A 17,527-nucleotide genomic window follows, 5' to 3' on the forward strand; every position below is an offset into this window, starting at 1 on the left:
TTGACACCAACAGAGAGAAGAATACAGGCAAATAGAAAATGGAACAATTTAGTTTGGAATGATCGCTGCATTCTTTGGCAGTCCAAGAGGTTTTAGGTTTTTGTAACCATTAGGGCATAGGCGAGACTTTGAAGAACAGAATGAAGGTATTTTGCAGATACTTATAGGGAATATATTGCAAGTGAGACAATGGGGAATTTCCTGAGTGCGTCTTTGTGCTCACTCTGCATTTCTGCTCCATCATTCAGAATGAGGTCTGGAAAGGAAGAAAACTGAATTAATTATTTCAGTGGTGGAAAGCAGTTTGCCTGGGGATTTATGAGCTAATTACCTAGTGGCACTCTGTGACCCACTGTGAGACAGTGATTTGGGGACTGGTTAAAATAATACCCTTGAGGATCCAATAGCACAGATTAACTAACCTGAGGCTTCACAGCAGCTGCGGGGGTTATTTCAACCTTGAGGCTGCAGTAGCAGCCAGGTAGTCTCTGTTGCAGAACTACTCTATGTCTGGGAAGCAAAATTACATATACATTAACATTAGGCCTTTTTTCCTCACAGAGTGAGTGGTAAAAGCAGGTTTCATACCTAAAACATGTCCTTATGGCTTCCCAGTTGAGTTGATATATATGTAATGTGAAGACTAGATTATTCATTTAAGTTTGTTTTCTTTAAAGGAAAAAATGAACACATTCCATTAGAATGGTAAAAATAAGACAACAAATAGCACATCAGGAAATTACATTTAGTAGTTGACTTTAACAGAAAAGGGAGGTTTTCTTATTTTTAAGGTGAAGATCTTGTGATGATGAGGAATACAGTGGCATACAGTTCTATTTATCTTAAACATGCTGAAGGAGAGGGAAGATCCTAGGTTGTTTAATTCAGCATTCATGTGACAGTTCATTATTAGATTGCTGTTTACAAACTTAAATTTAGGTCAAGGAGATAGAGATCTGCTCTACTCTCTGCTTGTCCACACATCCATTTCTGACTTCTGTATATGCTTCAGACTGATTGTTTGCTTGGTGCAAACACCAAGGTCAGAGAAGAAGGAGAGAGAGAAGGTGCTCCAGGCACCAGAGATTCCCCTGCAGCCCGTGGAAGAGACCATGACAGATCAGGTATTCCCCTGCAGCCCATGGAGAGGTCACACGGTGGAGCAGGAGAAAAGTGTGAGAAGGAAGAAGTTGCAGAGAGGAACTGTTATGTTGTTGTGGGTTAACCCTGGTAGGTAGATAAGCACCACATAGTTGCTTGCTCATTCCACACACCCCCCCCCCCAGTGGGACAGGGGAAGAAGAAAGGAAGAATAAAACCAAGAAAACTTGGGGGTCAAAATAAAACAAAAAAACAAACAATAAGTGAATGATAAGAGGGAAGAAAACAAAATAAGTGATACAAAAGCAATTACTCACCACCTCCCATGGGTAGACCGATGCCCAGCCAGTTCCCAAGCAAAAGATGGCTAACCCCCTAAAGCCCCTTCTTTTCCCTTTTGTTGCTGAGCATGACATTATATGATATGGAATATCTCTTTGGTTAATTCAGGTCATCTGCCCAGCTGTGTCCCCTCCCAGCCTATTGCGCAACCCCTCCTCCGCTAATCTATTCACTGGGAGGACAGAGTGAGAAACAGAGAAGGCTTGATGCTGTGCAAACACTGTTCAGCAATAGAATCATAGAATCATTTAGGTTGGAAAAGACCTTCAAGATCATCGAGTCCAACCATCAACCATGCCCACTAAACCACTAATCCATGTCCTGAAGTGCCTTGTCTATGCGCATTTTGAATACCTCCAGGGATGGTGACTCCACCACTTCCCTGGGCAGCCCATTCCAATGTTTGACAACCCTTTCAGTGAAGACATTTTTTTCTAATATCCAACCTAAACCTCCCCTGGCACAACTTGAGGCCATTTCCTCTCGTCCTATCACTAGTTACTTGATAGAAGAGACCAGTACCCACCTCACTACAACCTCCTTTCAGGTAGTTGTAGAGAGCGATAAGGTCTCCCCTCAGCCTCCTCTTCTCCAGACTAAACAACCCCAGTTCCTTCAGCTGCTCCTCATAAGACTTGTGCTCCAGGCCCCTCACCAACTTGTTGCCGAAAAGCTCGGAATGAAGAACTTATCAACACCAATTTAGTGTAGATAAGCAGACACTTCTTTATTGACGGCCGGGTGCGCGGGCGAGTCCTCTCACGAACCACGCACACCTGCCACCAAAACAATACACCTTATATTAAGACTTACTGATACATATTCATTAGATTTCCAAGAAAAGTTATACATATTCATTAGACTTCCGGGAAATCATTAGCATATGTAAATGTCCTTTACGCAGGCGCACTGAAGGTCTCTGGTGGTCCTCAGGAGTCCTCTGGTGGTCTTTCATAGTCTTCCTCACTCGTCCGCTTCTTGACCTCTCAGGTGTCTCCAAGCAGCAAACTGGTGTCCATAACGGTTTCCTTAGTGTTTAAAACAAACACTACAAGGCTACTAATCTTTGTCAAGACTTCTGTGGTTAAATGATTTTGAACAATACTTAAATTCTTATGGTTACACATTATACATTTTCTAAGCTCCTAAGTTCCTAAGGCTACATTTCAAACTTAACACTCCCATACTTATGCTTCAAACCAAACTCTTTTATAATCAGATTTTAATTTCTTTATCTTGATATCTAAGTTCTAAATGTTTCTACTAGATGATTTTAGCCAATTTCTCCGGCCTTGGTACGGGGCTATACAGGAGATTTCACAGCAGGTACTGGTTGGTGGTTAAATGTATAAAATGCAACATACATATGATTTTGCTAAAATGTTAAAATTGAATATGATTAATTCTAACTGACAACAAATCAATAACAAATCAGTAACAAACTTAGTTGCCCTTCTCTGGACACGCTCCAGCACCTCAATGTCTTTCCTGTAGTGAGGGGCCCAAAACCGAACACAGTACTCAAGGTGCGGCCTCACCAGTGCCGAGTACCGGGGGATGATCACTTCCCTGCTCCTGCTGGCCACACTATTTCTGATACAGGCCAGGATGCCATTGGCTGCCTTGGCCACCTGGGCATACTGCTGGCTCATATTCAGCCGGCTGTCAACCAGCACCCCCAGGTCTTTTTCTGCCAGGCAGCTTTCCAGCCACTCTTCCCCAAGCCTGTAGTGCTGCATGGGGTTGTTGTGACCCGAGTGCAGGACCCGGCACTTGGCCTTGTTGAACCTCATACAATTGGCCTCGGCCCATTGATCCAGCCTGTCCAGATCTCTTTGTAGAGCCTTCCTACCCTCGAGCAGATCAACCCTCCCTCCCAACTTGGTGTCGCCTGCAAACTTACTGAGGGTGCACTCGATCCCCTCATCCAGATCATTGATAAAGATATTAAACAGAACTGGCCCCAAAACTGAGCCCTGGGGAACACCACTTGTGACCCGCCACCAACTGGATTTAACTCCGTTCAACACAACTCTCTGGGCTCAGCCATCTAGCCAGTTTTTTACCCAGCAAAGAGTACACCTGTCTAAGCCATGAGCCGCCAGCTTCTCAAGGAGTATGCTGTGAGAGACAGCGTCAAAGGCCTTGCTGAACTCGAGGTAGACAACATCCACCGCCTTTCCCTCATCCACTGGGCGGGTCACCTGGTCATAGAAGGAGATCAGGTTGGTCAAGCAGGACCTGCCTTTCGTAAACCCATGCTGGCTGGGCCTGATCCCCTGGTTGTCCTGCACATGCCACGTGAGCGCACTCAAGATGAACCGCTCCATAATCTTCCCCGGTACTGAGGTCGGGCTGACAGGCCTGTAGTTCCCCGGATCCTCCCTCCGACCCTTCTTGTAAATGGGTGTCACATTGGCAAGCCTCCAGTCGTCTGGGACCTCCCCTGTTGACCAGGACTGCTGATAAATGATGGAGAGTGGCTTGGCAAGCACCTCTGCCAGCTCCTTCAGTACTCTTGGATGGATCCCATAATTTAATTTTTTAAAATATTTAATTTTTTTTTTCAGATGAGGCAAGGGTTTATTTCTAGCACATTTAGACAGCCTATTTTGAACATTATAGCTGCTGTACTGAGCTATGTATAGAATCTGCAACCCAGTACCTAGAAATGAAGACACATGCACAAGCTTTGATAATGTAAACATAACAGACGCTGTCTCCTTCAAAACAAGGAATGAAAACCCACAAGGCTAGTAAGAGAACGTATTAATTTCTTAAGAGATGTGCAAAAATTTTTGAAAAGATTTAATTTAAAAAAAAAATTAAACATGTTAAAACTGGCATTTATATAAATATCAAAACCCAAATAGTTAAACTTGAGCAACGACCAGCAGAATGTCTTTCTTGCACAATTCAATACATAGCAGATAGCTAGAATATTAGTGTGTTATCAGTACTGTTTTGATAAAAAATCCAAAACACAGCACCATATGATCTGCTTTGAAGAAAATTAACTCTGTCCTAGCCAGGCCTAGTACATATATACTGACTGTAACCCCCATCCCCTCTGCGATGCTTCGGGGGACAGGTAGAAGAGTTGGGAGTGAAGGAGTGAAGCTGAGCCTGTGAAATGGGGGGTGATTTTTTAGTTTTTATTTTTGTTTCTCATTACACAAACCTATTTTGTCCCCCCCCATCTTGCTGATCAGGGACGTGTGAGTGGCTGGGTGGGCGTTTGGCTGTTAGCCAAGGTCAATCCACCACACACCAGTTAGTGAGATTTAACAGACCTTTTCATTAAAAAGAAATTATTTTCGTTTTCTTTTCAGGTACCATGATCAACAGGATGTTACGAGCAATTTTCTTGGAGCAATGTGGTTGATTTCAATAACGTTTCTGTCCATTGGATATGGTGACATGGTACCTAATACATACTGTGGGAAAGGAGTCTGTTTACTCACTGGAATCATGGTGAGTGTTTCAGAATTTATTCACTGGATATGAGATTAAGTTTGTCGGAATTAATCCCCGAACTCATGATAGTCATAACAGAAATATTTATTTGATAACTTCTAAAGTATATACGCTTACTTGCAGCATTCTATGGTGTCGTGGTTTAACCCCAGCCAGCAACTAAGCACCATGCAGCTGCTCACTCACTTCCCCCCACCCAGTGGGATGGGGGAGAGAATCGGAAAAAAAAGTAAAACTCATGGGTTGAGATAAGAACGGTTTAATAGAAGAGAAAAGAAGAAACTAATAATGATAATGATAACACTAATAAAATGGCAACAGCAATAATAAAAGGATTGGAATATGCAAGTGATGCACAATACAATTGCTCACCACCCGCTGACTGATGCCCAGTTAGTCCCTGAGCAGCGATCCCCCCCACCCCCATTCCCCCCAGTTTATATACTAGATGTGACGTCACATGGTATGGAATACCCTGTTGGCCAGTTTGGGTCAGCTGCCCTGGCTGTCTCCCCTCCCAACTTCTTGTGCCCCTCCAGCTTTCTTGCTGGCTGGGCATCAGAAGCTGAAAAATCCTTGACTTTAGACTAAACATTTCTTAGCAACAACTGAAAATATCAGTGTTATCAACATTCTTCTCATACTGAACTCAAAACATAGCACCGTACCAGCTACTAGGAAGACAATTAGCTCTATCCCAGCTGAAACCAGGACACATGGTCTCTCATTCGATGGTAATGGAATGGAAGGCTTTCCTCCTCTGTAGGTAGAATGAAGAGCTGCATAATAAAATACAGAGAAACAATTCTACCCTGATGCCATTCTCAGCTTCAAAATCTCAATAGAGTCTTTCATTGAATGTTAGGATATCACATCTTCTTGACTGTCCTTGGACATGTGTAATTGGACCACTGCTAATAATAAACCTACAGCTCTGATATTTGCTTCTTAATGAAGTTACTTGCAGGTGTAGAATTATGATGGTGGCTAGTCTCCTAAAGAATTTTGCTTGTGCATAGTTTTCTACATTGTTTCTTATAAGTCTAATAACATATGGTCCATAGTTTTCCATTGCTTTAAGTGGATTTATGTAGTGCAGTTTTCATTATAAGACATTTTGTTACCATTGAATTAATTGTTAGACCATAGATATTCAGTACATATTTATTAGCTTTACTTCATATATAATTTCAATTTTTTTTGTATTGTAGCATTTGGTCCAAGTTAGGTAGGCAGTAGGGCAATAAATTATAATGGAAATTTCTGCATATTTACAGTAAATTAGAAGTAAAAAAGACCCTGATCCTGCCACTTTTATTTGTATCAAGCTCCTGTGTAAATTTCCCTGTGCATGAGAAGTTCAGGATGGGCATCATATAATATATATGACAGTAAGATCCATTGATCATAAAAGTAATGCAGCTTCAATATCTACCTTCTATTAAAACAGGTATATTTGGATTCTGGCTGAAAACAAATGGTGGCAGGAAGTTTCCCTTTTTGAGCAGGTGTTTTAGTAAATATGTTGTTTATAAAAGTATGTATTTTATGTTCAGAGAGTAAAATAGATCAATGCATTTTTGTAGTGTTGAAGACTTTTTCTCCAAATGCTTCTTTTTTATTTTTTAACATCTGACAGGTTTCAGGTCATTGACCTTAATTGAGAAAGACTTCCAGTAAATTTTGGTAGTCACATGCATATCTCTTTAAATACAGAGTTTGCAATCTGGTGAAAATACAGATGGAAAGCACAGGAATGACTCAGAAGGCTTTTCTAAAGGCTGTTGACTAAACTCGTATCGGCTGTCTTCTGGGGTATTTGCCTTTGTTCTTCATTCTGAGCTGGATTTTGATGCCAGATGATAGAATAAAAAATAGCCATAAGTTCATTAGAAGAAGAGAAAATGTGGCATATATTGCCACAGGGATGTGCAGAACAAGTACAGAACCCTGTTATAATGCTTTCCTTCTTCCCAGACACTGTTCAGAAATAAGAAGCAAATGCTTCAAGATGCTGTGGTGGGTTGACCCTGGCTGGATGCCAGGTGCCCACCAAAGCCGCTCTATCACTCCCCCTCCTCAGCTGGACAGGGGGGAGAAAATATAACAAAAGGCTTGTGGGTCGAGATAAGGACAGTTTAATAAAGTGAAAGCAAAGGTCGCGCCCGAAAGCAAAGAAAAACAAATGATATTATTCTCTACTTCCCATCAGCAGGCGATGTCTGGCCACTTCCTGGGAAGCAGGGCTTCAGTACGTGTAGTGGTTGCTCCGGAAGACAAAAATGCCCCCCACTTCTGTCTCCCTTTACTTAGCTTTTATCTCTGAGCTGACGTCATATGGTATGGAATATCTGTTTGGTTAGTTTAGGTCAGCTGTCCTGGTTATGTCCCCTCCCAAGATCTTGCCCTGCCCCAGCCTGCCATTGAGGGGGGGGCAAAAATGTTGGAGAGACAGCCTTGATGCTGTGCCAGCGCTGCTCAGCAGTAGCCAAAACACTGGTGTGTTATCAACACCTTTCTAGCTACTGATGCAGAGCACAGCGCTATGAGGGCTGCTATGGGGAGAATTAACTCCATCTCAGCCAGATCCAATACAAATCTCCACCCCTCATTCCATACCATTTGCATCATGCTCAGGTCCCACATAATTTAATACACATATCTTCTAACCATGCCATTGTATTTAGTTCTCATTACTGAAATCCCTTCTTACCAACACTTACAACTGTAACTACATACTTAAACCACCTTTATACCCAACATACAGATTTATACATTCTTATTAATTACTATCCCCTGTCCTTTAAGAGATAGATATTCCATGGGCTTCTTCCACTCCTCCAGATGTTCACACACAGGTTATGACTTGGGCCCCATCCGTCAAGATGAGTGGTCAGGGCAGGAGAAGCAGTATGTTCGATCGTTGGGCACCAACACCGGCTTGGTTTGCGTCACCGTTGCACTTGTCTGGTTCCTTGCGAAGTTCACTCTTCTGCGGTTCAGGTCATTCCTGCTACATTACTTCCTACAACATACAACTCACATCACAGATTATTTTTCCCCCAAGGTTAAATGTCCTTGAGGCACACATTGGGTCTCCCCATCCTTCCGCATTACCCACCAAGTACACCCAGGTCCCTGAGCAAAGACGATCCCACGAATGGGTTTGCCTTTTCCCATGGGAGAAGCAATCCACACTGCCTTCCCCAGCCACTTCCCCATATGCACTACGGGGACCTTATCTCCTCCCACAGTATGTAGGGGTTTTGTTTGGGCAGGACCAGGACGGTTAGCAGATCCTCTAGTGTTAACTAGCCAAGTGGCTTCTGCTAAATTTGTATCCCAATACTTCCATGCCCCATTGCCCAGTGCTCTCAACATAGTCTTTAACAGTCCATTATATCTCTCAATTCTTCCAGATGCTTGCGGGTGATAGGGGATGTGGTACACCCACTCAATGCCATGTTTCTTTGCCCAGGAGCTTATGAGGTTATTTCGGAAATGAGTCCCATTGTCTGATTCAGTTTATTGTGGGGTACCATGTCACAATAAAATTTGCCTTTCGAGGCCTAAGATGGTGTTTCGGGCAGTGGCATGGTTTACAGGGTATGTTTCTAGCCAACCAGTAGTTGCTTCCACCATCGTGAGTATGTAGCGCTTGCCTTGGCGTGTTCGTGGCAGTGGTCCAATGTAGTCAATTTGCCAGGCCTCGCCATATCGAAAGCCCAGCCACTGCCCTCTGTTCCAGGGAGACTTTACTCTGGTGGCTCGTTTGATTGCAGCACATGTTTCACATTCAGAGTGACCTGTGTGATGGCCTCCATGGTCAGGTCCACCCCTCGATCACGAGCCCACCTATATGTTGCATCTTTCCCTAGATGTCCCGATGTCTCATGGGCCCATCGAGCTACAAATAGCTCACCCTTACGCTCCCAGTCCAGGTCCACCTGAGCTACTTCTATTTTGGCAGCCTTGTCTACCTGTTCATTGTTTCGATGTTCTTCAGTGGCACGGCTTTTGGGCATGTGAGCATCTACACGACGTACCTTTAGAGTCATCTGTTCTACCCGGGCAGCAATGTCCTGCCACAATGCAGCTGCCCAGATGGGTTTACCCCTGCGTTGCCAATTGGTTTTCTTCCACTACTGTAGCCACCCCCATAGGGCATTAGCCACCATCCAGGAGTCAGTATAGAGGTAGAGTACTGGCCACTTTTCTCATTCAGCAATGTCTAGGGCTAGTTGGATGGCTTTCACTTCTGCAAACTGACTTGACTCGCCTTCTCCTTCAGTGGCCTCAACGACTTGTTGTGTGGGACTCCACACAGCAGCTTTCCACTTCTGATGGTTTCCTACCACAAGACAAGATCCATCAGTAAACAAAGGATAAGGCCTTTCATCTTCTGATAACTCATTATATGGTGGTGCCTCTTGGGCACAAGCCACCTCCTCAGGCGATGCTCCAAAATCTCTGCCTTCTGGCCAGTCCATGACTCTTCCAGAACTCCTGGGCGGTTAGATTTCCCCAGGCGAGCCCGTTGCGCGATCAATGCTATCCACTTACTCCATGTAGCGCTGGTTGCATGATGTGTAGAGGGGATGTTTCCTTTGAACATCCAGTGTAGCACGGGAAATCGTGGTACCAAGAGGAGATATGCTTCTGTACCAACAACTTCTGAAGCGGCTCGAACCCCCTCATATGCTGCTAGTATCTCTTTTTCAGTCGGGGTGTAGTGGGCTTCTGATCCTCGGTACCCCCGGCTCCAAAACCCTAATGGTCGACCTCGGGTTTCTCCTGGAGTTTTCTGCCAGAGGCTCCAGGTGAGACCATTGTCTCTAGCTGCAGTGTAGAGAACATTTTGTACATCTGGTCCTGTCCGGACAGGCCCAAGAGCTACTGCACGAGCTATTTCCTGTCTGATCTGCTCAAAGGCTTGTTGTTGTTCAGGGCCCCATTCAAAATAGTTCTTCTTTCAGGTTACTTGATAGAAAGGGCTCACAAGCTGACTATAACCTGGAATATGCATTCTCCAGAACCCCACAAGGCCTAGGAAAGCTTGTGTTTCTTTCTTGTTAGCTGGTGGAGACATAGTTGCTATCTTGTTGACCACATCCATAGGGACATGACGGCGTCCATCCTGCCATTTTATTCCCAAGAACTGAATCTCCTGTGCAGGTCCCTTGACCTTGCTTTTCTTTATGGTGAAACCAGCTTTCAGAAGAATCTGAATTATTCTTTTTCCCTTCTCAAACAATTCTTCTGCCTTGTTGCCCCATACGATGATGTCATCTATGTATTGTAAATGTTCAGGGGCATCGCCTTGTTCCAGTGTCTTTTGGATTAGTCCGTGACAAATGGTAGGGCTGTGCTTCCACCCCTGGGGCAGTTGATTCCAGGTGTATTGGACACCTTTCCACGTGAAAGCAAACTGTGGCCTGCACTCTGCTGCCAAAGGAATGGAGAAAAACGCATTGGCAATATCAATTGTAGCATACCACGTGGCTGCCTTTGATGCCAGTTCATATTGGAGCTCTAACATGTCTGGTACAGCAGCACTCAGTGGCGGTGTCATTTCATTCAGGCCGCGATAATCTACTGTTAACCTCCACCCTCCATCAGACTTTGGTACTGGCCATATAGGACTATTAAAAGGTGAGTGAGTCTTGCTGATGACTCCTTGGCTCTCCAGTTGATGAATCAGCTCATGGATGGGAGCCAGGGAGTCTCGCTTTGTGCGATATTGCCGGCGGTGCACCGTCCTGGTAGCAATTGGCACCTGCTGTTCTTCAACTGCAGCAATCCCACAATGAAGGGATCTTCCGAGAGGCCAGGCAGGGTAGATAGCTGTTTGGTCTTCTCTGCATTTACAGTGGCTACACCAAAAGTCCATCGGTACCCCTTTGGGTCCTTGAAGTACCCTCTCTTGAGGTAGTCTATGCCAAGGATACAAGGGGCCTCTGGGCCGGTCACAATGGGGTGCTTTTCCCACTTGTCCCGTCAAGCTCACCTCAGCCTCCAATATAGCCAATTCTTGGCATCCCCCTGTCACTCCAGAGATCCAGATGGGTTCTGTGCCCCTGTACCCTGATGGCACCAGCGTACACTGTGCACCAGTGTCTACCAAAGCCTTATACTTCTGTGGGTCTGATGTGCCAGGCCATCGAATCCACACAGTCCAGTATATCCGGTCATCCCTTTCCTCCTCCTGGCTGAAGGCAGGGACCCTCTATTGCTGTTCCTCGTCAGAGTATTCACTGTCTGACCCTTGCGGTGCCAGACCAGAAGTCCCCTCACCAGAATCAAGGGAGGTGGTTTCAGTTCTTCTATGCCTGGAGGATCGCTGATTGCTTTCTTGGGTCTCTACAGCAACTACGCTGACAGCCTTCTTCTTGGGTGACCCCTTCTTAACAGCTGTCTTCCCTCTCAGTTCACGTACGCGGGCTTCCAGCTTAAAGGTGGGTTCACCATCCCACTTCCTCATGTCCTCCCCTTGGTCACGCAGGAAGAACCAGAGTGCACCACGTGGCATACGCCTTGGGCTCCCTTTCCCTCTGACCGGAGCAGGAGAGGACTGATTTCTTGGAGCATCCCTAATAGCCAAGGCACTGTCCTGTAGGGATGAGGAGACACAGAGATTTTCTTCAAAGTTTTGGAGCCAAGACGACACTTTCTCCACAGGTGGTGTATCCATATCTGGGCAATACATTGCTGCCAAGCTGTTAGAATACGACGCTGGGGCACCTTGAATTACCTTTCTCCACATGGCCCGTGTGCACAGGACATCCTCTGGATCTTTTGAGACTTCGTCCTCATCTAGATCACTGTAGATGACTTCCACCACTGCTAACTCTCTCAGGTACTGGATGCCTTCATCTGCGGTAGTCCACTTTTCTGAGGAGTTCACAAGATCTTCCTTGAATGGATATCTTGCCCTCACACTTGAGAGGAGTCGGCTCCAGAGACTGCAAATTGCTGCCTCTTTTCCAATTCCTCTTTCAATTCCCCAGTTTCTAGCGAGGGATCCCAGCTGTTGGGCTTCCTTGCCTTCCAGTAGCTGACTGTCGGCCCCATTATCCCAGCATCGGAGCAGCCAGGCAGCAATCCGCTCACCTGGCTGGCGGCTGTAGTCTTTCCGCAAGTCCTGAAGTTCTGAGGACGTCAGGGACCGGGTAGTTTCCGCTTCCTGTTTAAGTTCCTTCACTCCTTCCTCCAATTTCTTTATCGAAGGACCAGCTTCTAGATTAAGCCTTTCCTCTTCTTCTTCTTCCCTCACTAATTGATGGTATGGACCTGTTGATCTCCTTGTCCACTCTTTCTTTTCCACTACTGGGGCAATTAGTGTAGTTGTTGTTGTTTGGGTCCCTATCTCGAGCATGGTGTCCTCAGATGCAGTCTGGGTCCCTGCCTCAACCGTGGTCCTCTGAGAGTGTTGAACTGTGGCTTGGTAGGCATAGGCCAGGCCCCAGTACAGTGCGAGAAGCTGCTGGTTTTCATTGGGATAGGCAAGGCACCCTTCTATCAGGTGGCGCGCCAGTTTGCCAGGGTTACTTGCCTGTTTGGGTGTAAAGTCCCAGATTATGGGAGGTGATAACCGTCCTAGGAATCTGCCCAAATCCTTCCATATACCCTGCCACCCAGGGACCAGTCGCTTGAAGGCACATTTCAGTATTGCCTCACCCAAAAGTTGTCTTCTCTTATACCAGGACGAGACCAGATTCCACAATACCCATAATATACCACCAGTATTAATTATTAGTATTGAACAACTCACATAAGGGTGAACAAGGACCTCGGGAGCCTGCATAATAAAACCATTCACATCAATGCCCGGTAGGGAGAGGGAGATGTGTTCCCTCATCTCCTCCACAAGATAGCTCCCACAACACAGCAAAGCCATCAGTGCCAGGACAAAGCACATAGATATTATTTGTATTAGCATGTTCCCGAGTTCCTTCATTCTCCCCACAAGATAGCTCCCGCAGCACAACAAAGCCATCAGTGCCAGGGAAAAGCACACAGGCATTATTTGCATTACCATGTTCCCAAACTCAGCAAGATAGAGATAAGCAAGGAGCCAACAAGCTCCGTGACCTGCACAGGAGCTTGCCACTTAATAACTAGCTAAGGCACGCTTAATGCAAAACTGCCGTTGTCGAGCACCACGTTGGGCGCCAAAAAGGACTGTGGTGGGTTGACCCTGGCTGGGTGCCAGGTGCCCACCAAAGCCGCTCTATCACTCCCCCTTCTTAGCTGGACAGGGGGGAGAAAATATAACAAAAGGCTTGTGGGTCAAGATAAGGACAGTTTAATAAAGTGAAAGCAAAGGTCGCGCCCGAAAGCAAAGAAAAACAAATGATATTATTCTCTACTTCCCATCAGCAGGCGATGTCTAGCCACTTCCCGGGAAGCAGGGCTTCAGTACGCGTAGTGGTTGCTCCGGAAGACAAAAATGCCCCCCGTCCGTCTCCCTTTACTTAGCTTTTATATCTGGGCTGACGTCATATGGTATGGAATATCTGTTTGGTTAGTTTAGGTCAGCTGTCCTGGTTATGTCCCCTCCCAAGATCTTGCCCTGCCCCAGCCTGCCATTGAGGGGGGGGCAAAAATGTTGGGGAGACAGCCTTGATGCTGTGCCAGCGCTGCTCAGCAGTAGCCAAAACACTGGTGTGTTATCAACACCTTTCTAGCTACTGATGCAGAGCACAGCGCTATGAGGGCTGCTATGGGGAGAATTAACTCCATCTCAGCCAGACCCAATACAATGCAGATATTAGATCATTATCCCTCCTCATTATCATTTCTGACTACATCCTTGACAACAGATCTCTTGACAACAGCTAAATTCTAGGTTAACTTGCTTCGAATATTTACTCAAAACAAATTGTTCAGCATTCTTTGTATTTTCAAGTGACATGTTTTAAATTCTCCTGGAAAATAGGAAAATATTTACATATTATTGTAATGATACTAAAAGAAAATAAGCAGTTGAGAATCATTAAGAGTAATTCAGTAAAGAAGGCTAATTAATGTATTAGAAAAATTAAAATAAGCAAAAAAGAAAACTGTGAACCATTTGTATTCTTGAAAAAATAAGGTAAATATTTAAAGAATGTGTTCTGTCATATTGAACAATTTATTTTGGATTTTGCAAAGCACTTAAATATGTGAATCTTTAATGAAAATATTGAAACAGTGCAGTACAGAGTTGGTGGCATTGATAAATGCAGAGGCTGTTTATATACTGGCAAGAGAAACTGAACTGGGTACCTCTAAATCACCTATCAGTGTTTTTCTGATGAGACTTCACTAGGAAGCAGTCTATTCAGTCTATGCAGTCTATGCAGACTCTGGACCAGGTAGATGATAAATTGGATAGTAAATGTGCCCTCTGCCGCCTTTATATGTTAATTAGGCCTGAAGAGAGTGATTGATGAATAGAAATATGAGTGCCATCTTCTGTATCAGAACAGTATATAGAATAGATGGGGAGACCCACACCATTTTCACCAGGCCATGCAACTTGTCTGAGCTTTGGCTACCCACTGAATATGCAGTGGTTATCTCTCAGTTCCTGGTCAGCAGGCTGAGCTCAGCTACAGGTGGAGCCCTTTATTTGTGCTATTATTAACTTCAGTGGCACTGCTTATACATGGATAGTATTTTCAGCTGCTTAACTATTTTATAGAGTCAGGGCCTTGGAGTGTTTTGCCAATATTTCCTGGCCTTATGAGGAGTATATAATGAAGATAACAGAAATGTAAAAAAGGGAAGTAGAAATTGGTAGAAGTAAAAGGAGAGGCAATCATGAGAAGCTATGGGAAGATGCATGATTATTGACTGTGGGATGGGAAGAATTGGAATGAATGAAGTATTAAAAATAAATGAAGAATATGGAGGATATTGAATAGCTCCTGGTCTATTATGAGAATAGGGAGTTTATTTGTGTTTTGGGTTTGTGTGGCGGGGTTTTGGTAGCAGGGGATGGGGCTGCAGGGGTGGCTCCTGTGATAAGCTGCTAGAGGCTTCCCCGGCTCCAAGTCGGACCCACCTCTGGCCAAGGCCAACCCAATCAGCAATGGTGGTAGCGCCTCTGGGATAACATATTTAAGAAGGGGAACCTACAGTGGGCAAGGAGATTGGAATGTGAGAGAAACACCTATGCAGATACCAAGGTCAGTGAAGAAGGAGGGGGAGGAGGGGCGCCAGAGGAGGTGATGCCCCTGCAGCCCCCCGTGGTGAAACGGCAGGCTGTCCCCCTGCAGCCCATGGAGGTGAACAGTGGAGCAGATGCCCACCTGCAGCCCATGCAGGACCCCACACCGGAGCAGCTGGATGCCCCCGAAGATGGCCATGACTCCATGGGAAAGCCTGCACTGGAGCAGCCTGTGCCTGAAGATCGGCCCGTGGAAAGGACCCATGCCGGAAAAGTTTGTGAAGGACTGTCTCCCATGGAAGGGACCCCACGCTGGAGCAGGGGACGAGTGAGGAGTCTTCCCCCTGAGGAGGAAGGAGCAGCAGAGACAACACTGCAACCCCCATCCCCCTGCGTCGCCGGCGGGGGGGGGGGGGGGAGGAGGTAGAGAAAACCGGGAGTGGAGTTGAGCTGGGAAGGAAGGAGGGGTGGGGGGAAGGTGTTTTAAGATCTGGGGTTTACTTCTCATTATCCTTGTTTTGATTTGATTAGTAGTAAACTAAACTGATTTTGTTTCTTCCCCAAGTTGAGCCTGTCTTTTGCCTATGACCATAATTGGTGAGTGATGCCTCCCTGTCCTTGTCTTGACCCATGAACATTTCTTTATATTTTCTCCTCCTCATCCCACCGGGGCCAGGGGGGGAGGAGTGGGTGAGCAGCTTCGTGGTGCTTTGTTACTGGCTGGGCTTAAACCACGACAATTTGTCTATATTAAAAGTCATTATATTTGGAACAAATAAGTAGAATTAAGATATAATGGATGAGTTATAATTAACTGTTTTATCACAGGATGCACAGAGTAGTTGACTATAGATTGAATTAAGATTGCTTTCGATGAAATAGATATCCTGTAGGTTTTTCATGTTAGCCTCACTGTTGCTGAAATTGCAGCTTAAATGCTTCTCATTGAAATGAATTCCAAAGAGATCATTAAGCTTATCAAAGAAGCAAAAAAAATTATGAGGATATTCTTAAAGTTGCATTGTAGAGGTGGGCGAGGAGATTAGATGTTTCTTCTGGAAAATTTTTAAGTATCATCTTTTAATTATCGGATCTGAATCCCAGCCATTTAGGTGAATAATTCTTATTAGAGCAGTCCCAATGCAATCAGTGTGTATAATCTAGCCTTCAGAATACTAGCTTTTTAATTCTAAATACTGAATTAAAAATTACTCAGATACAATATTAAAACTTCTCTTACGGCAATTTTTAAAGTCCATGCAGAAGTCTGCATTTGTTTTAAAAGAATTGCAGCTCCTTTCCTACACATGCTAAAAAAGCCACCAGAATGAGGTGTTTATGCTGTATGACAAGGGGAACTCTTCATATAAGGTTAAATTGTGGTGTTTGCTCATGGGGTTTCATCTCAGACCACCCTGGTCTTATCAACAAATATAAAGAAACATGCTGTCTGCATGAGAAACATGGTACCTAGAATAGCATAATTTTGAAACATCTGATTTCTGTTGGTAGCAAAATCTGATCTGTAACATCTTTGAAATTTAATAGTTACTAGATTTTAAGAAAAACAGAAAAAAGTAGATTCTAACTTCAGAGCTAATATTAGCTGAAGATCTGGGAAAATTCTTAAACAAAAGAAAAAGAAGGTAAACATCAGATTTGAGCAGTGAAATGTGAAAATTATTTTATAGAACCTTCTATGGATAATGTACATAAAGGTCATAAATTATTTTGCATTGTAATGCCTAGAACATTGTGGGATTTTTAGGAAAACTTTTCTTTACACTGTTTAATTCTGTAATTATTTGCAGAAACACAAAAATGTATTTGGAATTATGTTCAAAGTGCTGAAAAGGTATGATTAATACACTGCCTTGTGGGTAGATATGTATGACTGAACTGATAGAAGCAACTCAATTTTCTGTGATAACAGTAAGAGAATAATAGATTGTATTGCCATTTAAAGTTTTACTTAGAACATTTTGCACATTTATCAAGAATCAATAATATTTTTAGCATTTCTAGTGTCTGGTGGCAAAAGGTCAAAGCAATGTGGTGAATAGTTTTGTTGATGAGAATCTCAAAAATCTAGAACACAGCTCAGTTTTTACTTCCTGAGAGTATAGGAAAATGTGAAAATCTTTTCATGCAGATTGGTAACATTTCAGGTCCACTTCTCAGATATATGGTAGAATATAATTAATTTGATTCTGAGAATTCAATAATAAACATCAGTGACCTCAGTATTCATAATAGTTTGTGTTTAATCCTTCTAACACAATACAATCTAACTGGAAAATCTGTCAAGCAAAAACATAAAATGGAGAAGACAGTTAAGGATGCTTGAATTATTAGGGTTGAAACTATTAAAAGTTGGGCTGGTCAGAATTTCTTTAGCTTCTTTATTATTGTTGTTCCAGCACATCAGTTTGCCAAAGTGGAAACTTTTCTCAG

The 17,527-nt window shown here is 44.1% G+C and overlaps 1 protein-coding gene across 1 annotated transcript in view; it reads left to right on the forward strand.

Annotated features, from left to right (window-relative positions):
- The window catches only part of LOC121232921 (small conductance calcium-activated potassium channel protein 2-like), a 123,278-nt gene that overhangs the window by 71,156 nt on the left and 34,595 nt on the right, over window positions 1-17,527 (forward strand). Inside the window, exon 4 of the mRNA XM_041121418.1 lies at window positions 4,776-4,917. Coding sequence (XP_040977352.1) covers window positions 4,776-4,917 — 142 coding nt within the window. The remainder of the gene's footprint in view (window positions 1-4,775; window positions 4,918-17,527) is intronic.

This window comes from Aquila chrysaetos (genome assembly GCF_900496995.4).
Source record: "Aquila chrysaetos chrysaetos chromosome W unlocalized genomic scaffold, bAquChr1.4 W_unloc_2, whole genome shotgun sequence".
Lineage (NCBI taxonomy): Eukaryota > Metazoa > Chordata > Aves > Accipitriformes > Accipitridae > Aquila > Aquila chrysaetos.